The sequence below is a fragment of the Mirounga leonina genome, unplaced genomic scaffold (genome assembly GCF_011800145.1).
Source record: "Mirounga leonina isolate KUSES-001 unplaced genomic scaffold, KU_Mleo_1.0 Mir_114, whole genome shotgun sequence".
Taxonomy (NCBI): domain Eukaryota; kingdom Metazoa; phylum Chordata; class Mammalia; order Carnivora; family Phocidae; genus Mirounga; species Mirounga leonina.
In genome coordinates, this window is record NW_023270265.1 from 23,839,661 (window position 1) to 23,862,907 (window position 23,247).

The 23,247-nt window shown below is 50.3% G+C and overlaps 1 protein-coding gene across 1 annotated transcript in view; it reads right to left on the reverse strand.

Annotated features, from left to right (window-relative positions):
* RRP12 (ribosomal RNA processing 12 homolog) overlaps window positions 1-14,774 on the reverse strand; it is a 28,915-nt gene extending 14,141 nt beyond the window's left edge. Inside the window, exons 1-15 of the mRNA XM_035026302.1 lie at window positions 14,557-14,774; window positions 13,791-14,020; window positions 11,515-11,598; window positions 9,962-10,038; window positions 9,373-9,478; window positions 9,050-9,166; window positions 7,802-7,940; window positions 7,569-7,696; window positions 6,592-6,690; window positions 5,832-5,923; window positions 3,626-3,737; window positions 3,293-3,390; window positions 1,956-2,070; window positions 597-739; window positions 271-392 (exon numbers count right to left, since the gene is read on the reverse strand). Coding sequence (XP_034882193.1) covers window positions 271-392; window positions 597-739; window positions 1,956-2,070; window positions 3,293-3,390; window positions 3,626-3,737; window positions 5,832-5,923; window positions 6,592-6,690; window positions 7,569-7,696; window positions 7,802-7,940; window positions 9,050-9,166; window positions 9,373-9,478; window positions 9,962-10,038; window positions 11,515-11,598; window positions 13,791-14,020; window positions 14,557-14,695 — 1,801 coding nt within the window. The 5' untranslated portion in view covers window positions 14,696-14,774. The remainder of the gene's footprint in view (window positions 1-270; window positions 393-596; window positions 740-1,955; window positions 2,071-3,292; window positions 3,391-3,625; window positions 3,738-5,831; window positions 5,924-6,591; window positions 6,691-7,568; window positions 7,697-7,801; window positions 7,941-9,049; window positions 9,167-9,372; window positions 9,479-9,961; window positions 10,039-11,514; window positions 11,599-13,790; window positions 14,021-14,556) is intronic.
* Between the last annotated feature and the right edge of the window lie 8,473 nt (window positions 14,775-23,247).

A 23,247-nucleotide genomic window follows, 5' to 3' on the forward strand; every position in this document is an offset into this window, starting at 1 on the left:
GAACAGCTCTGCATATATATAAATTGTTGTGTACTTGTCTAATTATCTCCTTAGCAGGAGAGGAGGCCACTGTTGGCCTGCCACAGGGCAGGGTTCTGTGAAGGGGAGATGCCTGGCCGCGCCTCTAAGCAAAGGGAGGGACAGCCCCCCTGAGGAAGGCCTTCAAGCACTGGCTGGCCACCTGCCTGGCAGAGGGACAGGGCCCAATGTCCTAGGAGCCCTTCCTGACCCCTTCCAGCCAAGGCTTTAGGATTAAGGCGGGGCCCATACCTTTGCTCTTCAGGGTGGTAGCCAGGGGTAAGAAATAGGTGGTGAAGAAACCAAGTCGCGCTTCCTGGACGTGGTCCCGGATGACAGGCAGCAGCCAGCTCCGCGGGAAATCCAGATTCTCCCTGGGAGAGGCAGGCGAGGCCCGGTGAGCAGGCAGCATACCCAGCACCACACGGCCTGCTGCTCAAGCCCTGCTGGGGCCTTTCCCGCTGACCTCCATGCGACACACACAGACTGCACCCCAAAGAGTGAATGGCCTGCTGCAGGAGAACAAGCTGGCTGACTGCCCCGGGGCTCGTAAGGAAGCCAGCCAGAATCTCACTTACTCAGAGCCATCAATTTCCAAAGGCACAGCCTCTAAAACCACCTCGGGTCCCATGCTGGCCACCGCAGCCCCCACAGCCTGATCCAGAGCTGCCGTGTGAGGGAAATGGGGGGAGAGGCGCAGGTCACACAGGGACTGGAGGCACTGGAGCAAAAAGAAAGGAGATGATACATCAAGGCATGCTCACAGAGCAGGCACCCAGAGCTGAGTCTGGGCCAAATTCTCGAAGAAGATGAGGTTAAGCTCTAGGTCAGAGATCACAAACCAGTAACCAAATTTTTAAAAAAATATTTTATTTATTTATTTGACAGAGAGAGACACAGCGAGAGAGGGAACACAAGCAGGGAGAGTGGGAGAGGGAGAAGCAGGCTCCCCACTGAGCAGGGAGCCCGATGAGGGGCCCGATCCCAGGACCCTGGGACCACGACCCAGGCAGACGCCTAACGACTGAGCCATCCAGGCACCCCCCAATAACCAAATCTAACCTACTGAGAAGTCTCACCTGTCTCCAATGCCCCCAAGAATTTAAAAAATTCTGTATTTATTAGTAACATGTAAAAATCACATTTCACATACAAACATAGATTTCCAGTTTGTCTTGAAAAATGGGACTCTGGCAAAGGGAAAAGACACAGCCATGTGTGACAATTAGCAAATTAGCAGATGCTGAGGAGTGGATGCCCCTCAAGACAGAGCTGTGCCCTCTGGCCCACTACAGCCCCCCAGCCCCCCAGGGCCTCACTTGTAGGAAGCCAAGTTCATCAATCTAACCTACTAGGGGCCAGGTTTCTTGAGGAAGCCCTTGCCATCCCAGGCATCAGCCCTTGCCATCCCAGGCATTCTTCCAACCAGCAATGGTGGAAGTCAGCGAAGGTCCCATGAGCCTGGGAGCTGCTGATGAGGGGTCTGGGCCCTGCCTCACTAGCTGGGGAGGATCCCAAGGGGATCCCTGATCCTTAAATGGTTTACTCTGGGCTATAGTAATCTCTCTGGGACCTAAGGCTGCTTAAAACACCATAATCCCTTGTTATAGGAAATTCAGAGAATTAAAAACAAAAGATAGGGGGTAGGGGTAAGGGAGAGTCACACTGGTTCCCTATTCAAAGCCATCCACTCCAGCCAGGACTAGTGAGCAGTTACTGGCCGAGGGGCCAGGGGAGGTCCCACCCCTTTCTGTTTCTCCCATGTCAGCTCAGACACCTTCCTGGAGACACAGTGCTGGGCACCTGCTGTGGGAGCCATTGGGGGTATAACGTGGGGTAAAGTGCAGAAGTAACAGACAGGTGACCACTCTGGGAGCCCACAGTCCAGCAGCCTAATCACCACCTCCTGCCTTGGCCCCAGCAGCTCCCCAGCTCACCTTCTTCATCACAGGATGGGCCTGCCTCCCACAGACCTGGAAGAAGACACACAGCAGCTGCAACACGGAGCTCCATGCTGCGTGGAATTTGTACGTCAGGCCTTCCTCCACTGCCCTGCCATGGGAACAGACAGTCAGGGCCAAGTTCACGCTCACCTGGGCCCCCATCAGGAAGTCAGCGGCTGGCACCATGAGCTACAGACCACCAGCTGGCCAGTATGTGTGGAGCCCCAGGAAAGGCCAAGGGGGAGAACTAGGATTTATGATGTAACCCCTGTGCTGAGTTTCACTGATGTAATCCTACTGCTTAAGGAGAACTCTGTGAGGTACGTTGTTTCCTCCATCTTAACTGAGGCTCAGGGAGATGAAATAACCTGCCAGGGTCACTCTGCTAGTGGCCATACTGGGCCCCCAAAGCCCATGCTCGGTCACTGTCTCGTGCTTTCCCAGTCCGACCCAGGATGGGATGCCCAGGTAGAGCAGGTGGTCTGGGCCGAGTGGGGAGAGTGGCACCAGGCTGGCTCTATCTCCCAGCCTCCTGGAAATGTGAGGCAAGAATGGCCGATAGAGGTCAATGCGGGGAAATGCGTGAGCTAGAGGTGGCTCTATTTCTGAGTTTTCCTGAAACTTCACCACAGATGTATCCACAGGCAACAGGTCCATTTCCTCACAAGGAGCAGTACCCAAAGCACCACACTTTGGAGCTGAGCACACATGCCCAGAGGAGACACCAAGCATGCTAGCTCCTTTCCCGGGACCACTGCAGTGTCTGTGGTGCTCTGAGCTCCTCACTGGCTGCAGGGAGAGCGAGGACGGGTCAGTGGCCATGTCTGTGGACGGCTCCTCTTGCAGGTGTGGAGAGCAGCATAGCACGTGAACAAGAGCGGGCTCTGCTGTCAGGCTGCCACTTCCTAGTGGGGTGACCTCAGCCTGCCCATCTGCAAAGTGGGGGTCAGTACATATCTCCTAGAACCACAAAGACTACTAGCGGTTTTTATTCACTGAGTGCTTAACTCCGTGCCAGATACAGTTCTGAGAACTTTATACACGCTCCCTCATTCAATCCTCACGTCCATCAGTAACCTTCGACTGATGAGGACCCCGCGGTATTTGACACGGAAGACATGGGGGAACTTGCCCCCGATGACCGGTTCGGAATCCATACTCATGAGCACCACTCGAATGCACCTGGAATGTGGCCAGTGCTCGAATCAACAGCAGCTGCTCTGGCACTGTGCACATGCCCACAGTAAGTGACAAGTGGAACACCTGTCATTACAAGGAACTTCCTAGAAGGTACACCTTATTCCCTCCTAAGGCGGATGCTCTGTTCTCACCTGAACATCTTGGAGATATACTGGGCAGGGCTGGAGGCTGAAGAGGTCACGGAGCCAATGCTGGCCATGTGGGGAGCGACACATTCCTTCAGGAGCTCCTACAAAAAAGAGGCCACAGCTGTCTGGGCCTAAAGCAGCCTCCCAACACCACTCAGCCCTTCTAGCAAAAATGACTGCTTTTGGACACTTCTAGGAAGCCTAGCCTCATCCCAAGGACCTCCTCCCCAGGATGCAGCTGGAAGTCTGGGGTGAGATCCAGGAGAGACAGGGCAGCCAGGAGAACCCTCTGCACTCTCTGCTTCCCCCCTAAAGCTGGGGCTGGGGCTGGGGTACCTGAAGGCTCTGAGTGGCAGCTGTTACCACCTGCGAGTGAGAGGAGAGGAGGCAGGTGGTCGCGACTCCAAAAAATCGAGGGAGGTGACCCAGCCCCAGGTCCCGCTGCAGTCTGTGAAGACAAAAGGCTTCTGTGGGGCCTGGTCCTGGGCCTCAGGGACCCACGTGGTCCAGGTCCAGTGACAATCACTGATCTGCAGGGTTCTACGGGGCCCTTCTAATGGGCAATTTTTAAAAGTGCTGTCATTCAAGTTAATAGCCACACGTGGTAAAAAATTCATGTAGGTCTTCAGAATATAAAATAAAGAGTATGCTTTCTTTATCACACCTTTCTCCCAGACTGACCTTCAGATGCACTTTCCGGAGGAAAATCAAGGTTAAGTTTTTCAAATACTCTTCCAGAAGGTGTTACACATGTATAAACGTAGAAAGTAACGTATGCTAACGTCTATGTAACACTTTTCATATGCCAAGCACTGATCTGATATACATTCATTCACTTAAACCTTGTGACAACCGAGATTAAGTCCCATGACCATTCCCATTTATTATAAGTGAGGAACCTGAGGCACAGAAAAGTCAAGTAACTTGCCCAAGGCCATGTCGCAAATGGGAGGGAGGAGTCAGGATTCACACTGGTAGTCTCACTCCAGAGTACACAGAGTCACACCATCCATGCCGTTCTCAATACGTTTTGGGGGTCTTTCTGTGTCAGCATATACCTCTCTACTTCTGTAACTTCTAAATGGCTGCATAACATCTCACTGTATATTGACCAGTCCTCTCCTCGGACACATTTAGGTTGTGTTTGGTTTCTAGGTTTTTTTGCTGTTACCTATAGCATTACAACAAACAGCCTGGGACATATATCATGGCACAATTGTGGGAGGCTTGTTGGTAGGATTAATCCTGAGATGTGGAGGGGGCGCCTGGGTGGCTCAGTCAATTGAGTGTCTGACCTTGGCTCAGGTCATGATCCCAGGGTTCTGGGATCGAACCCCTGCTCAGTGGAGAGTCTGCTTCTCTCCCTCCCCCATGCGCGCTCTCTCTCTCAAATAAATAAAATCTTAAAAAAAAAAAAAAAGAATCCTGAGAAGTAGAATAAGGCTATTTTGCCATTTTCTGGCACCTCCAGGTAAAAGATGGATAGTGCAGATAAAGGATGTGGGCCCAGGGGCGCCTGGGTGGCTCAGTCATTAGGCGTCTGCCTTCGGCTCAGGTCATGATCCCAGGGTCCTGGGATCGAGCCCCACGTCGGGCTCCCTGCTTGGCGGGAAGCCTGCTTCTCCCTCTCCCACTCCCCCTGCTTCTGTTCCCTCTCTCACTGTGTCGCTCTCTGTCAAATAAATAAATAAAATCTTTAAAGAAAAAAAAAAAAAAAGGATGTGGGCCCGGCAGACGTGGGCTGGAGACCTGCTTTGCTCCTTAGCAGTGGCAAGACTAGCTACCGCACGGTACTTCCGTTTCTGGCTCACGAAAAAGGCTAGAACCTTCCTCCCGGGGTGGCTATGATGAATGACATGAACAATGATGGAAAGCACTCGGCACGAGGCCTGAACGAACAGGCCGAAGGAGCCCTTCAGCAGAGGGGAGGGCTGACACAGTGTGGTGGGGCCCCAGGGCCTTAGAGACCCTTAGAGACCCTCACTCCAGGCAAAACGCAAGTCACCAACTGATACACTTATTTTCTTTTCATCCTTATTCTGGAAAAGCGGAATCATCAAGTGGCTACTATGAAGTGGCCAAGCTCACATGTGAGTGTTCTGACAGACACAGAGCAGACACTGGGCTTGCAGGACTGTGAACCCCAGAGGAGGGGACTGTTAACCCAGGTGGGGAGAGGGGTGAAGCCACAGAAAGTGCATGAGATTGTCTGAGAAGGAAACCAACCGCACAGGAATCAGTCAGGGGGTGACAAGACTCAGGAGAGAACCCAGACCCCACCCCCAGGGCCCCAGCGTGGTGCGCTTAGCCCACCTGCTCTCCTTAGAGCTCGCTGGTTAACTGCTCTGACGGGAAAGCACCAGCCGTGGCTGACACAGGCCACACTATCCTGCCCTGTGCCTCGGAACCAGAGCTGGTCTACAGCACACTTGATAAGGAGACACTGCCATCCATCTCCAGCTTTCGGCTCGCGTCCCTCCCACCTGCACCGCAGAGCAGGTGGCCTGCTGGAGGCCCTAGGACACCTCTCCACCACACCTACCGGACCAGGTTGATGTGGGCTTTCTCCATGACCTTAAGCCAGGCCAGCAGGGGTTGTAAGTCATTCTCGCTGGGAACATAGTCATATAAGGCCTAGAGGTGGGACAGGGAATAAGCAGGGGACTGAGTGAGTGCATCTGCTGTGGCCTAATGACAATGACCCCTTCCCCTCCCCGAACACCAGCATGTCCCAGTGACAGACCTGCACACGTGGCCCTGGAACTCCCAGGCCCCTTGCTCTTCCCAGGTCCTATCTTTCCCTGTTCCATGAAACCCTCCCGATTCTGCTCCTATGGGGTCAGAGTCTCTAGAAGCAGTTGAGTAAAACTTGGGTCACACAACCCTTTGGATCTCACAAAAGCCACAGAGCCTTTCTTGGGAAAAATGTACATGGGCACACATACGCACGTTCTGCAAACGATTTGGGGGATGTTTATGCCCCCTTCCCCAAATCCATCCAGGGATTCCCTAAATTTGAGAGCCTCTGCTCAAGGTATAGGTTAGAGCATGAGACCATGCTGAAATAGTGTATTAAGTTAACTAAGTGAAGAGTTGGAGGCCCCATCTCCTGTGGACACTGATGTGGTTTTGGTGGCCAGTCTCCTAGCTGCCTGCTTCCTGTCTGCTTGACTACTAGCCTCCTCCACTGGGCCAGTCCAGTAAGCCCACTGAAGCTCACTCTGTAGACAAGTAACAGGCCCCCTGCACCCTAGCACCCCCATACCCCTCCACCACCATACCCTTCCACCTTCAGGCCTCACCGTGATGATCTGGGCATTGAGCTCCGCTGACAGGGTACCCAGGCTGGGCTTGGCGTGGAAGAGGCTGTGGAAGGCCTGCATGGCACAGGCTGTCACCAACTGGAGAGGACATGTAGGCTCAGTGGGGGACCACAAAGCCCATGGCTGCCCCGGGCTCCTCAACCTCTGACTCCAGCCAGTGGGCTGGGGAGAGACCCAGGCCCCTGACCTCAAGCATGCCCCCCACACCCGGACACTCAGAGGACTGTCACTTTATGAAGGCTTAGCAGCTACTGAAAAATTTTTAAATGATTTAAACAAAGATAACAGAGGAACATGAACAAAACATTTTTAACGGAATGGGCTATAAAAGCAGGCTATAAGTGGTGGGCAGGCTATAATTATGGCTGTATTTTCAAAGGTTTTTATCTATGTTTATCTAAAAAAATGTCTGAAAGGATACACAGCAAATTATTCTGAATGGGCTTTTCCTCCTAAACGATGATCATGTTACTCACATAATAGACACTTTAAAATACACACGTACACAAACACTACAAGAGGATATACAAAGATTAACAGAATTATGCTAGCATGACAGAAATGCAGGGAGGATCGTTTTAGGTATTAAAGCCGCTGTACCAATTTGTTAGTAAATAAGCGAAAGAAGGAAAGAAAAGCAAGCAAGCAAGAAAGAAAACAGACCCATGCCTGCAGCTGAAACATAGCTCAAGCAGGGAGAGGGCTGGTGCCTCGACCTGATCCCCGAGGCCAGCTCCCAAAAGGACCGGGACCCTGAAGACAGCCTGGTCTATCCGACACCAAGAATGGCTGGCGTCCTTGGTTGTAGGCAAGAGCAGGGTTGGGATGGGGAGACCCCAGGCCCTGCTTCTGGCCTGACCAGCAAGTTCCCAAGCATCAGCACCGTGGGCATCAGCACCATCTGAAGTTCAGCCCCCGACCCCGGCACGCTCCTCTGGCTCCCAGGCTGAGCTCACCACGTGGCTCAAGGTCATGACCCTGAGGAGAGTCTCACTACAGCTCTTCACCAGGCCTTCCGGGAAGCAGGGCAGCAGGTCCTTCAGCAGAGTCAGCATGTGCAGCGTGGTGGTGGCCTCCTTGGAGCCTGGCAGACACGACATAGCTGAGCCTCCAGCCCACCCTCTGCAGTGAGCCCCATCCCAGGCTGGCCTCGGCCCCCACCCACCCTGCCGACGACCTGGTTCCCCACCTCCAGACTTCTCAATCTCCTGGATGCAGAACTTGGCAGTGGAAATGGCAGCAGGATGATGGGCAGGGGCTTTTTCACCAAACATGAACTCACTGCCCTTGAGGACCGAGCATACTCCATGCTGGGCAGCCTTCCGGATCTGAGGGGCAAGGAGAGGGGGGCCGGGCCCGGGTCAGCATACGCCCAGCCGCACCAACGGCATGCCTCCTCCACGGCCAAAGCTGGACCCAGGCCTGCCCGTGTGCAGACTCCTGAGCTGCGCAGTAAGACAAAGCTCAGCTCCGACCCCTGCTCTCCCGCTAACTCCCCAAATGGCCTCGAGCAAGCCAACCACTTCATCTCTGAGCTGCAGTGTCCTCCTCTTTACTCCAGGGGTAAAGATATCAAGTGTGACCAAGCCAGGCACTGTCCTTGGGGCTGGCAGTCTGGCAGCGACCAGAGCAAACAACTCACACTCTTCTTGGCAGGCAGAAAACAAACACACGTACACTGGAAGGTAAAAGTACTTTGCAGACAAGACGGCAAGGGTTGTTACTTTTTACACATTGGTCAGGCAAGTGTCACTCCAGTGAAGTGACATTGCAGCAGAGACCTGAGGAAAGTGCGGGACAGGCCTCGTGAATACACAGGGAGGGAGGCATGACCCTACCTGGGGAAGTGCGCTGAGCACCCTGAATGACCGTGGACTGTTGCTACTGCGGGCTATTACGCGCTCTCTGCCCTACATTCTAGGAGGAAATGGGGTGGCTGGCCACCATTCGCTGCACGCCTGCTCTCAGCCAGGAACAGCACCAGCCTGTGAGGGACGCTGGAGTCACCCCACACCCTTGCAGCGAGGTTGGTATTACCAGCCCCACTCTGCCACTAGGAAATCGAGGCCTGGAGAGCTTAAGTAACCTGCGCAAGGTCACAGCACGAGCGGTGAATGCAGTATCCAACTGAGGTCCATGAGACTCCAAAGCCCCACTCTGCCCCTTCCTGCCACTGTAGCTAAACTTGTCACTGACCAATGAGGCAGCAGGGACTCAGGAGGGCCTGACAGTGAACACCCCTTTTGTAGGATGAGGAGCTGCCTCTCACCTTCTAGGACTAAGCAAAGAAGGTGTCAGAGGCAAAAAGTAAACCTCGGGGCAAGAGCCCAGGCCTCAGGGCAACCTCTCCTACTCCCCCTACTCAGACAGACCAGCCCTAGCCCACTTACTAGAACGGCTGCCCCCCCCCCATATTCTGGGGGCCCAGCAGCCTCACCTTGGGCTTCGGGTGCACCGTGAAGCTCAGCAGCCCATGGTACACCTGTAGGGTCACGGGGTAGCTCCAGGCCTCCAGGTCCTGCTTCCGCAGAAGGGTGGCCAGGCAGGAAAGGACCTTGAAGACAAAGTCAGAGTCTCTCAGCTTCACCTGCTTCAGCCAGCTGGGAAAAGAGCCCAGGTTCTCACCAATTCCAGAAAATCGCACGGGGATCCATCTGAGGTCCACATAGTGCCTATACCCCTCCCAGGGAGTATCCAAGCTCCAGCCAAATCTGCGGGGCTCTGGAAGACGGCGGAGGGGAAACAGACCGAGACACTAACCCATCGGAGGGCAGAGGTGGAGCCACTGTTGGTCTGGGCTGACATGATGTCCATGAAGGCTTTGGAGGTATCAGAAAACTTCTTAATGAGCACAGGGCTGGGCACGCTGTGCGGGGAGAAGAGACACGGTCAAGACCCCAGGGGGCCTCCTAGCGCAGTTGGAGCAGGCCCAGCCCCGGTCTGAAGGCAGAGGCTAGACAGAGGGAGGCAGTGCTGGCCCAGTCCCTCAGCAAGCGAGCAGGAGTCAGGACAGGAGCCCACTCTTCTGGACACCACTCCAGCGCGCTCTCCGTGGCACCTGAGCTCCGCGCCTCCTCCCTTCCCCACTACCCATTCCCTACTACCCATGAGATGGGCCCTCACCAGCTCACCTCAGTCCTCTCCCTACCTCCCCGCACTGGCAGGCCTCCAGGGGTCCTCTGCCATTGCCTCACGGGAGCAGGGCCGCTCCCTTCCCAGGCGCCGGCGCTCACACTCGGTACAACATCCCAAGCCACCCCAGGAGCCTCATGTTGAAGAACGCCAGCTGGTACTTAATGGGTCCCTTCTCCCCAAGAGACTCCGGGTTCAGACCAGGGGCAGGACTCACCGCTTCAGGACAAGGTTCAGCAGGTAAGCGACAGCAGCCAGAGACTCGGGAGACTCCACTGCCTCTACCGTTGTCATCTGAGGGCCAGACCACAGGGGGTGAGTGGGAAGTGTGTAAGCTGGGCAGATGAGGCGCTGGCGCCACCCTGTGCCCAGCAGGATGGTGATGACCAAGAACACTGGTGTCAGAGGTTCAAATCCTAGCTCTGCCACTGTGTGACTTTGGGCTAGCAACTCAAACTTTCTGTGATTCAGTTCCCTCCTTATAAAACAGAGATAGTAAGTTGTTGCAAGGTTGCACCGAATTCATATGTGTTGATCACAACATCGCCTGGCACATAATAGACCATATGTTACTGTCTAACCTACTTCATTATTCTACAGCAGGGGTTGGAAGGCTTTTTCTGTAAAGGGCCAGATAATAAATATTTTAGGTTTTGCAGGCCATATATGGTCTCGGTTGCATATTCTTTTATGTGTGTTTGAACAATCCTTTAAAAATGTAAAAACCAGGGACACCTGGGTGGCTCAGTCAGTTAAGTGTCTGCCTTTGGCTCATGTCATGATCCCGGGGTCCTGGGATGGAGCCCTACACCACGCTCCTTGCTCAGCAGGAAGCCTGCTTCTCCCTCTGCCTGCCGCTCCCCCTGTTAGTGTGCTCGCACGTGCTCACACTCTCTCTGACAAATAAATAAATAAATACAATCTTTAAAAAAAAGAAAAAAGTAAAAACCACTCTTAGCTCTCAGGCTGTACAAAAACAGGCCACGGATCAGATTATTCCCATGGGCCATAGTCTGCCAACCCGTTCCAGAGTAGTGGTTCTCAAACTTTTACACCCTTAGAGTTTTTTGAAGATACCCCAAAGAGGTTTTGTTTACATAGGTGATATCTACTGATACTTAACACGTTAAAAATTAAAACTGATAAATTTTTAAAATAGAAGCATACAAAAGCACAATTAGCTGTTGAAATAATATCATCAGACATGAGATAACTTCTGGAAAACTCCACAGTATACTCATGAGAGAATGAGAGTGAAAAGCCAAATGATGTTCTAGTATTATTATGAAAATAATTTTGATAGCCCACAAACCCCAGAAAAGGGTCTCAGGACCACCCCACCCATCACTCCGCCCCCGCCACACTTTGCCAACCATTTTTCTAGAGGATCCCCTGGGCCTAACTCAGCTCCATGGATCAGGGAAGAAAAAACAACAGCAACAACCAGAGTAGTGGATTTTTGTTCTGTAAGGATAGTGTAGCAAATACCCCCAGCCTTACCAAGCCACCACCTGAGAATGAATGAAGCACTCTGGGTTGTTTTTGTTTTTTTTTAAGTAATCTCTATGTCCATCATGGGGTTTGAACTCACAGGCCTAAGATATCAAGAGTCGTATGCTCTTCCGACTGAGCCAGCCAGGTGCCCCTGAAGCACTTTCGCCTATCCAAGGATGTCCTGCCCTATCTCCTCATGCCAGGGCACCCGTCTTCTCTCTGCAGCTGGAATAACCTGCTGTTCTGGACACCCACTCCCAAGTCACACCTACTCACCAGTGCAGCGAAGTACTCAGTCTCTGTCTCCTTCCCTCCTTGGGAGCGAATCACCTCAGTGACGGCAGCCAGAACAGCACAGATCTGCACGTAAGGGAGAAGGCACCTGTGACATCTATTTTAGGTCCAATCCTGTCCCCGGGCTAGCGTCTTTTCCTTACTCCTTCACAAATTATTCTCCTGACACAGCCTAGAGATAGATAAGATGAACTGCATTCAAAGCCAGGCGTACACACCATAAGGCCTAGCAAACAGGCAGACATGTCTGCCAAAATTCCACCTCTAAGACTCTGTCTCTTATAGGAATACCTGCACAAAATTGCTAACATTTAGGTACAAGTGTACTCACTGCAGCAACAAACTGGAACAACACAGTAGCCATCAGCAGAGGATTAATAAAGTACTATTGCTACATAATAAGTAATGATTGATTCAAATACTACAGGACTATTGAAAAAAATGAGGAACAATGCTATATTAATTCAGTCAAAATATATTAATATAAATATATTAATATATTTCTTCAGTGGGGCAAAAACTGCAGAACACTGCATATAAAATATAATCTGTAAACCTAAATAAAAAAATATACAAAAAAGTCTAGAACACAAGAGGCTACTGAGCACTTGGAACATGGCTAGTGTGATGAAGAACTGAATCTTTACTTTGTAAATTTTAAGTTTAAAAATGAATACTTGAGGGGCGCCTGGGTGGCTCAGTCGGTTAAGTGGTTAAGTGTCTGCCTTCTGCTCAGGTCATGATCCCGGGATCCTGGGATTAAGCCCTGTGTGGGGAGCCTGCTTGTCCCTCTCCCTCTGCCCCTCCCCCCTCCTTCTTGTGCACAAGCACGCACGCTCTCACTCTCGCTCTCTAATAAATAAAATCTTTTTAAAAAAATGAATACTTGATCTAGTTATTGGAAAACACTTTTTTTTTTTTTTAAGATTTTATTTATTTGAGAGAGAGAGTGCTTGCATGCATGCAAGTGGTGGGGAGGGGCAGAGGAAGAGAGGGAATCCCAAGCAGACTCCCCGCCGAAAACAGAGCCCAACTCAGGGCTCGATCCCACTACCCTGAGATCATGACCTGAGCCGAAATCAAGAGCTGGATGCTAAAAAAAAAAAAAAAAAAAAAAAGAGCTGGATGCTTAACTGACTGAGCCACCCGGGTACCCTTAAAACACAGATTTAAAACAACTTAGATATATGAATCTACTTTTCGACTATAAGTTTTATGAAAACACAGATTTAGAACAACTTGGAAATACGAATCTACTTCTGAAATTATAAATTTCATGACCAAATCAAGTACTTTCAAAGAAGAGTTACCATCCAAATAGAGATGTAAATCATCTCACTTTATATTGATTATAGGTTGAAATGACAATACTTAAATACAATAAGTTTATTAATATTAATTTCATTTGCTTTTTACTTTTTTTTTTAAAGATTTTATTTATTTATTTGACAGAGACAGAGACAGCGAGAGCAGGGACACAAGCAGGGGGAGTGGGAGAGGGAGAAGCAGGCTTCCCGCTGAGCAGGGAGCCTGATGTGGGACTCGATCCCGGGACTCTGGGATCATGACCTGAGCCGAAGGCAGCCGCTTAACGACTGAGCCACCCAGGCGCCTGCTTTTTACTTTTTTTAAACGTGGCTACTAAAACTTTACAATTACTTATGTGGCTTGTGCCATGTGTTGGACAGTGCTGGGCTAGGTAGACACATGATGAGCCATCAACACTAACTGCCACGAAGGAGTTAAGTTGGGAGAACAACTTTCACGTTTTATTGTACTCCCGTCACTTTGGTACCATTTATAATTTCGACGTTTTTCATTTAAAAAATGAATATAAATATGGATAATTTAAAAGCATTACCTAAAAATTACAAATAAAATCTGGTTCTTGTTAGATAAGACATTTTCTATCCATTGTTACTCAGCACTAATTTACTCAACAAATGTGTCTTGAAAATATTCTATGTAAAAAGTCCTGCATTAGGTACAGTGGATAAAATAAGTATTTGGAAAATATTTCTAACCCGAAGGACTCTACACTTGAGTAGGGGAGATGTTGTTAGAAAAAAGCAGAAAGTGGAACCCGCCCTAGGAGGGCTAGTGAGTAGGGAACACAAAGGGTGGGAGAGATGACACGCCATCCAAAAATACCAGCTGTCAAGGGCAGCAGTGAGCCAGCACTGGGAGAAAATAAAAACTAAAAAGCCTGAGTCTGGCTCCTCCTCACCATCCCAAGTCCTCTTGACCCTCCCCCCTACCTCCTTGTGAGCAGCCGAGTTGGACTCCCAGAAGCGCTGCACTTTGCTGAAGGTGACATTTGTGCAGTCCGAGAGGCCGCTCAGGAAGGTGCCCGAGGACTTCTCCGTGAGAGCGGGGGCCACCTCCTCTTCCATGGCCGTCTCAGGGGCTTCGCTTTTGCCCAGACGCAGGCACCCGGACTGCAGCTCATTATGCAACTTCACCGCATCAACTGTCAGGTCACTTTTTCCTGAAAACCCGGAGGCACAGGTGAGACCCTCACTTCCACCCGAACCTCCTTTTGGCCGGGATCCACCCACACGCCAAAAACTAGCAGGGTCCAGGCCCCTCGCTCGAGAGGCTGAATTCTGAACATGGCCTGCCTCACCGGCCCACTATATGCCCAGAACTTAGGAAACCCAGGCAGGGAACCCGCCAGGTAAAAGTTTCTGCTCCCGTGTCCCGACGGATTAAGTGCGGGCGGGAGCCGGCGCGGGGAAATAAACGCAGGTGGAAACACTTTGTAAAGACTCCCCCAAAGTTAATTATGGCCAAGTCCCAACTCTGACACCCGTGGTACCCAGGGCGTCATTTCCCTACTGTCGACTCAATTTCCCCATCTGTCAAACGGGGAGGGTGGGTCTTTACAGCAGGCTCCACATGCGACGTTCTACGAGAAGAAACGTCCAGCGCCTGGGCCCCGGAGCCTCCAGAGAAGCGCAGACCATCAGACCCAGGCCCGCCACAAGCCCGCCGTCCGCTCGTCGGGAGTCTCAACCCCGCTACCTGAGGGCCGGCTGAAGAAGCGGCTGCGGGCGGCCTGGCGGTGGCGGCAGATGGCAGGGTTGCTGTCGCTACTATGGCCTTTCTTCCAGCGTTTCAACTTGGCCGAGACACCGGAGGGCAACTTCCCCGAGCGACCCATGTCGACTACGCCGGGACAGAGCTTAAAGCACCGGCTACCAGACACCGGGAAACACGCGCAGAACCCACGTGGATAAGTAGACTACTTCACTTCCTCTTTCTCTGACGTAACTTCCGGGTTCGCGTCTGTTTCTATGGCGAAATAGTCAACATCCGGTTTTACATTTCCTCCAGGCTCCCGATCCCTGAGACGCTCAGAGATGGGGTGCTAGGGATTCCCTAGGGCTTATCTTCCAGGGCATCGGTTCTTGGCCACAAGAGTGAGCCTTGTAAAACTAGAGTTACTTTGCAGGTTAAAAAACAATCAAACGTCTGTTTGTATTATTTTTTAAGATCTAATTTCGAAAGTAAAGCTTGGAAACAAATTTATCTGAAAGAGTCAAAACCTGGCCAGACCTGAAAGAGTAGAAAATCAGTTTGTCCCGAAACGAGAAAAAAGCAGCCAGTGATGCTCTAAACCCGCTTAGTTATTTTCATTTAGTACTGGGGATACCCAGTTGCTAAAACCCCCTGCCTCATGGCAGCACTCAGACCCTCTCACTAATCTCTTATAATCCCACATCAGAACCAGCAACCAATCCTGAATTGATTTTCACTTCGACCCTCCCCAAAACCATTTAGCTGGAACCCAAACCTTAAAAAGATACTTTCCTCCCCTGTCTTGGGGTGCAGCATTCCAAGATTCCTCTGGAATTCCCTCCCCCACTTCAAATCAACAAACCTGATTTTGTCAAACTATGGCTGGATCCTGGTGAGTTGTTTTGTTTTGTTTTTAAGTAGGCTTGGGCCTTGAACTCACAACCCTTAGATTAAGAGTCACATGTCTCAGTCACAGCATATATAAAGAAATCCTACAGGGTCGCCTGGGTGGGTTAAGCATCTGCCTTCGGCTCAGGTCATGATATGAGAGTCCTGGGATCGATCCCCATGTGGGGCTCGCTGCTCAGTGGGGAGCCTCCTTCCCCCTCCCTCTGCCTGCCACTCCCCCTGCTTGTGCGCAGTCTCTCTCTCTGTCAGATAAATAAATAAATAAATAAATAAGACCTTAAAAAAAAAAAAAAGAAAAGAAATCCTACAAATCAATAAGAACTAGGGAGACAATCCACTAAGAATGGGCAAGAGACATAAACAGGCACTTCACAAAACTGGATATCCAAATGGCCAATTAACAAATGGAAAAATGCTCAATCTCGTTAATCAACAGAGAAATGCAAATTAAAACCACAATGAAATGCTACTACAAACCCACCAGAATGGCTAAAATTAGCAAGACTAACAATAGTAAGTGTTGGTGAGGGTGTGGAGCCACCGGCCAAATATGCGACTGGAGGGAGTATCAACTGATACACCCACTTTTGTGTGGTAGTATCTGGTAAAACTTAATGTATACCTTCTCTATAACCCAGCAATTCACTTCTGAGTATATACTTAACAGAGATCTATACTTATATGCATAAAAGACATATATGATCATGTTCATAATAGCCAAGTACTGGAAATGACCCAAATGTCCATCAACAGCAGAATGGATAAATAAATTGTAGACTATTGACATAATGAAATAACATAGTATTTAACTGTATACAGTAATGAGAACAAACAAACTACTGCTACATGCAACAACATGTATGATCTAAGTTGAGTGAAAGACTGCAGACACACAAAAAAAGAACATCCCACTTAGAAATTCAAAACCAGGCTTTGTTATTCTACAGTATTAGAAGTCGTCAGGATAGCAGTGACTATGCTGGTAGTAACTGAGAGTGGACACAAGGCTTGTGGTAATATTCTAATTTTTTATTAGAAGGGAGTTTACATGGATGTCTACGCTGTGTGATAATTCATTAGCTGTGCACTTATAATCTGTGCACTCTTCTGTATATATGTTACTCTTCATTGATTTAATAAAAATAGAAAGTGCTCCTGGCATCCAGAGCAAAGAGAGCACGAAGACTGTTAGTGCGAGAAGGTGTCACTGCAGAGAAGATAACTCAGTGCTGACTCTGGGCCCTGTACCTCCAGCCGTGAGAGTCAATACACCACCTGCCGGCAGAGCCCACTCCTGGGACACAGGCTGAGATCTGGGTGGTAAGGCTGAGAAAAGGGAACTGGTGGCCTGAGGAGGAAGAGGAAGCCACGTTTGGAAACTTGTAAGCAACCTGGTGCTCAGAGGTCTAGATGTGGGAACAGTCACTGAGAGAAGACCTAGAAAGTGTTGGTTAGAGTCTGGACTTACTTTTTTTTTAAAAAAAAAAAGGTTTTATTTATTTATTTGACAGAGAGAGAGAGAGAACAAGTACGCAGAGAGGCAGGCAGAGGGAGAGGGAGAAGCAGGCTCCCCGCTGAGCAGGAAGCCTGATGCGGGGCTCAATCCCAGGACCCTGGGATCACGACCTGAGCCGAAGGCAGACGCCTAACCGACTGAGCCACCCAGGCGCCCCGAGTCTGGACTTACTTTACTGCACGACACTGGGCAGGGATTTAACCTCTCTGAGTGTCCGTTTCATATCCTGTAAAGTGGTGATAATAATACTGAACTCATTGGGCTACCCTGAGGATTCAATATGAAATTGTGTGTGTATGTCAAAATACAACTCCAAAAATGTTAGTGGTACCTTGTGAAGGGTGTGGTGGTGTACCTTTGCCACCAGAGGGAGCTCTGCTAACAGCCAGTTAAAGCTGAAACCCCAGAGAGGCAGCAATATCGGCTGAGCAGGCTGGAATTTTGCAAATCAGATGGGGAGAATGAAGAGGCCCCGGCTAGTGGCAGCCTTCCCAACCTTTTCCTGGTCAGCAGATACCTGCTGGCCTCCAAACTGAGTCTGCTAAATCACAACTGGGTACAGCCTCTGAATGAACCACCTCTCTGGGAGTGGGCTGGCCCCCCATCTGGAAGCGTCAGCTCAGAGCCTCCTCCAGAAGATGGTGTCAGGAGAAGGGACACAAGGCATCCACATGGCTTGAGCATACTTTCTCCCACTTTGCACAACTAGGGTTCACCTTTCTGGTGAAGGACTGACTTTGCTGTCCCTGAATTCCAGCATCGTCTTCCACCCAAAGGAATTAGCCTTCTCTATGATAATCCATACAATTTATGGCTAATAAGGACCACTCACATTTGAAGGATGGGTCCTGTAGTTAGACCCTCTGGGTTAGAATCCGAGTACTACCACTTGCTGTCTGACCTTCAGCAAGTCACTTTACTTTCTAGGCTGTAAAATGAGGATAAGACTGCCTACCCATAGGGTTTATGAGAACTAAGTAAGATAATACCTATAAAGCGCTTAGCACACTGCCTGGCACTTAGTGAGAAGGCAATAAATGTGACCTAATTATTATTATTCAAAATGCTCTTCTTGACTTCCAAAACACCTTCTAACCTATTCTCTAACTGAGGAGGACAGAGCAGTGTCCTCATTTCACAGTTGGGGAACTGTGATTCCAAGGGCTTCAGTGACACCCCAAAGTCACACAGTTGGTCAATGGGCAAAAGCCAAGAGAGCCAGCCTTTACCAGAGGAGCTCCCTCTGCAACCGTTACTCTCAGAATTGTCTGTGAAGCTCACATGGCGGGAACGGGGCTGTTGCATCCAAAGCCCTGAGCCCAAGGCCAACAGGAAGGCCATTTTTACACCAGTGGGGCTGTTATCTGTTATGACACTGGGCAGGAGGAAAGGGAAGTTGAGGCTTAGGCTCTTGCCCCACACCAAGAGGAAGCAGACGGTTTGGGTGCTTAACTTAGGGCTCCAGTTCTGGGAGAGGGAGACGGGCTTTGTCACCCTGGGCAGCCCATCACGCCCCAGGTGGTGGAGTGACAGCTGCTCGGATGGCTTCCCTCGCTGCTGGAGCTGTGCCGAAGCCCAGGCTACTGACTCAGGCAAGCCTGTGTTTGGAGCCCTATCCCAGGGGTGACTGGGGGCAGGAGGCTGAATTGCGTGAGCCAGTTTCCTCCCCTGAAAATGGGGCTGCCATTCTGAGGCTAAGATGAGATCCTGCACGCAGAACGTTTAGCCACGTGCCTGGGACATCACTGTCACAGAAGGCTGCGTGTCCCTCAGCTCCTGGGGCATTAACATCCATTTGGCTGAAGAAGAGCTTTTAAAAAGAAGGGTTTGGGCGCCTGGGTGGCTCAGTTGGTTAAGCGACTGCCTTCGGCTCAGGTCATGATCCTGGAGTCCCAGGATCGAGTCCCGCATCGGGCTCCCTGCTCGGCAGGGGGTCTGCTTCTCCCTCTGCCCTCTTCCTTCTAGTGCTCTCTGTCTCTCATTCTCTCTCTCTCAAATAAATAAATAAAATCTTTAAAAAAAATAAAAAAAAATAAAAAGAAGGGCTTGCTTCCTAGACTAAGTCTCGGGGGACGAGCAGATGGCCTGCTGTACTAAAGAGGACCCCAAACTGTGAAGAGGATTGAAATCTGGGCATGGCAGATGTGCTCTTACTCAAAGAGGGACTGCCCCCAAAGCTGAGTTCACCCTTGTCTGTCACCTGACAGCAGGTGTCCCTGACACGCAGAGGGAGTGTGGGTGAGCAGGGACCATGTGATCGCCGCTCTACCCTGGGGCATCCTGATGCCCCCAAATTCATTCTTACGGCAAAATTAGGCATTTCCCCACCTACTACTTCCAACCCCCCGTTCTTGTCAGGGCCTCTGTAGCAGGAATGAATTGTGTACAGCTGCTATAACGGAGACCTCAAGATAGTGGCTTAAACACACAGCATTAATTCTTCACATTCAGCAAGTCAGGAGGTAGGCGGGCAAATCCAGGCTAATATGGTGGCTCCATAGAGTCCTCAGGGTCCTAGGCTTTCTCTCTTTTTTCTGCTCCACCCTCCATGGTGTGTGCCTTCCATCCTTGGTGTCACCTCATGCTCCAAAGATGGGCTGCAGAAGCTCCAACCATCATATTCACAGTCCAGGCCAAGGCCCAGACTCAGTAAGATAGAAGCAAGGAAGATCCAAGAGGGACACTCCCAGCCAAGTCAGCTCCCTTTAAGCCAGTTCTGCTCACATCTGATTGGCTAGAATTTAGTAATTTGGCCAAACTTAAGTGCAGAGGGGCTGAGAACTATAGCCTTTTAGTCAGGAACATTACAGGGGCACCTGGGTGGCTCAGTCGGTTAAGCGTCTGCCTTCGGCTCAGGTCATGATCCCAGGGTCCTGGGATCGAGCCCCACATTGGGCTCCCTGCTCGGCGGGAAGCCTGCTTCTCGCTCTCCCACTCCCCCTGCTTGTGTTCCCTCTCTCGCTGTGTCTCTCTCTGTCAAATAAATAAATAAAATCTTAAAAAAATAATAAAAATAAAAATTAGTCAGGAACATTACAGCCCACCCCCTCCCTCCCAGTGGGAGTTTTATTGCTAAGGTAGAAGGGAGGAACTGATACGGGGTAGGCAATGAGCAGCCTCTGAATCTCAGGTGTTGAGAGGACTGGTTCTGATCAACTTAACTCAGTTACATACCCAAAAGTTATCTCTTGAGCACTAATTATTGCAAGACACTGTGTTAAGTAAGCACATGGAAGTACATCAAGATGCTTGAAGGCTCTCATTCTGCTCTTAAGAGACCTACAGGTTAGGGACACATGGGTGGCTCAGTTGGTTGAGTGTCCAACTCTTAGTTTCCACTCGGGTCATGGTCTCAGGGTCGTGGAATGGCTGTCAGGCTCCGTGCTCTGTCCTCTGTGGAGAGTGCTTGGGATTCTTTCCCTCTCCCTCTGCCCCTTCTCCACCACTGCCGCCTCCCCCCTCCCCCTGCTTGTGTGTGTGCGCGTGAGTGCATGTGTGTGTGCATGCTCTCTCATTCTGGGCTTGGTGGATATAGCCCCAGTCTTCTCCCTCTACCTCAGCTGAGAACTCAGACCCACGAGGCCTCCATCCCTGCCCTCCTGTTCCTGGAAGGTGCCAAGTAGGTACCATTGTTATCCACGCTTCAAAGACCAGGAAGCCAAAGCTGGGAAAAGTCAAGTAACTTGCTTAAATTCTCAAAAGCATTAAGTGGTGGAGTTGGAAATTGTAACTTACTTTGTCCCAGGTCCCATCCTTCACGATGACAGGTTTCAAAGAGATGAAAGTAGCCTCACTCTCCCGTGCAAGGCTCCCAGGCTGGTTGGAGACTCAGCAAAGGCAGCTGGGGGGTGATGAGCAGTGCAATCATCCAGCTATGCCCGGGGGCCTGGCAGGGAGTGGTCAGCCCTAGGAGGAGAGTCAGGGACAACTTTGGGGTAAGGGGACTGTCTTGGTCTGTTTGGGCTGTTTATAAACAACAGAAATTGTTCTTCACAGTTCTGGAGGCTGGGGTGCCCAAGATTAAGGTGCAGATTCAGTGTCTGGTGAGGGTCACTTCCTGATTCCAAGACTGGAGTCATGGATGCTAGTTAGAGACTACCGCACCAGTTCAGACCAGAAACGATGCAGCCTGACGCTAAGGCTATGGCAGTGGGGTAGAGAGGAGGCGACAGATTGGAAACTGTATTTAGGAGGTAGAATGAGCGGCACTCACTGGCTGCCCAGGTATGAGGGATGAGCAGGGTTGCTGTATACAGATATGCAAACTGTAGACGGCTTCATTTCCCAGCTGAAGGGTTTGAAATCCAGTCTTCATTGGGCCTTGTCTAGAGGAGTTGGCCTTTTTCTTTTTTTTTTTTTTAAGATTTTATTTATTTATTTGAGAGAGAGAGCACATGAGAGGGGGGAGGGTCAGAGGGAGAAGCAGACTCCCCGCTGAGCAGGGAGCCCAATGCGGGACTCGATCCCGGGACTCCAGGATCATGACCTGAGCCGAAGGCAGTCGCTTAACCAACTGAGCCACCCAGGCGCCCGTGTTGGCCTTTTTCTAATTCACCAACAACACTGGAGCAATGGTCTTGGAAGTGAGGATAAATTATTCCCAGGAAGGGGATATTCCAGAACATGAGCATGTCTATGGAAGAGACCCCCCCTCAATATCTGAAACAAAGAGCTGGATCTATTACTTCTGGAGAGCAGAGCGATGCCTATAGGTTGCGATCTCATTGAGGGGAGCAAGGGTCTTCTCTAAGGTGCTGGGAGGTGTGAAGGTCAGTGATGGACACACTCAGACGAGGCAGAGTTTAGGGATGGGCTGGTGACGCAGAGTGTGGCTGTTGCTGATTGGCTGGCTTACAGAAGTCTGGTCACTGAGGCAAACTGTCATTGTTCAGTAAAAGAGAGATGAACTGTCATTGATTAAATGGTTTAAAACCCTTTGTGGTGGTTCCTCATTGCCATGGCAACAGGACAATCTTTAGAAAATGAGAACATCTTTTTTTCCCCTCAAGTGACGTCTAACTCAGACCATTCACCCTCCCAAGGGCATTTCACTTTACCAGTGACCATGTTTGCTCAAGGGGATAGATCTCCAGAGGATTTAGAGGCTGTCTGGGGTTAGGCCACTGCCTGGTGCAGGCTGTGGCCGGAAGGTCTGGTGTCTGTCACCTCCCTCCAAAGTCTTGGGCTGGATGTTCTGAGAAAAACTAGTTGCACAGCCAGGAAGGCCCTGGCCTGGGGTGGCATAGGAAGTCAGAAATGGGACCTACGCACCTGACTTCCAGTCACCTGTCAGGAAGGAGATGTGAGGTACCTGGAGGCAGAGTTTGGGGTGTGAGGCTAGACCTCCAAGTTTTTGTCCCTGTTGCCACCAAGACCTCGCCTTTGTCCCTCCTTCACGTCCGTCTCTCGGTTGGTTCAGCAAGAACCACTTGCGCCGGCCCAACCACACCCTGAGGAGCACGCCCGAGCTGCCTGAGGAGATGGGGAACTGCGTGAAGACTGGCTGGCGGGGGGAAAAGAAGACGGCTGCTTCCTGCTGCTCAGCAGCCTCGTCAGTGTCCCCAAGCTCTCCCCCCATACCCCCTCCCTGCCCTCGGGCCATGGCTCTTGGTGGCTAGGCTCTCACAGATTTTTTAAAGCAGCTTTATTGAGCTATAATTCACATACCATCTACACCCATTTAAATTGCACAATTTAATGTTTTTAGTTCACTTCACGGTTATGTGTAACCATCACCACAGCCAATTTTAGAACATTTCATCACCTCACAGAGAACCTCCATGTCCCTTATTTAGCAGCCCTCAACCTTCCAGCACTAAGCAAGCATGAAATCTACTTTCAGTCTCTATAGGTTTACCTGTTCTGGACATTTCATAGAAATGGAATCATATATTATGTCACCTTTTGACTTCTTTACTTAGCGTACGATTTTCAAGGTACATCCAGGCAGCACGTATCAGGGTTTCATTCCTTTTTATGGTTGAATATTCCACAGTATGGATATACTGCATATTGTTTATCCATTCATCAGCTGATGGACACTCGGGTTGTTTCCACATTTTGGCTTTTGTGAATAATGCTCTTATAAACATTTGTGTATGAGTTTTTGTGTGGATATTTGCTTTTATTGCTCTTGAGTATACACCTAGGAATGAAATTGCTGCATCATAGGGGAACTCCATGTTTAACCATTTGAGAAACTCATGTGGGTTTCTGATTGTTGTTCTTTTTTGTCCACATTTCTTAGGCTGGACAACCCTGAATTGGCT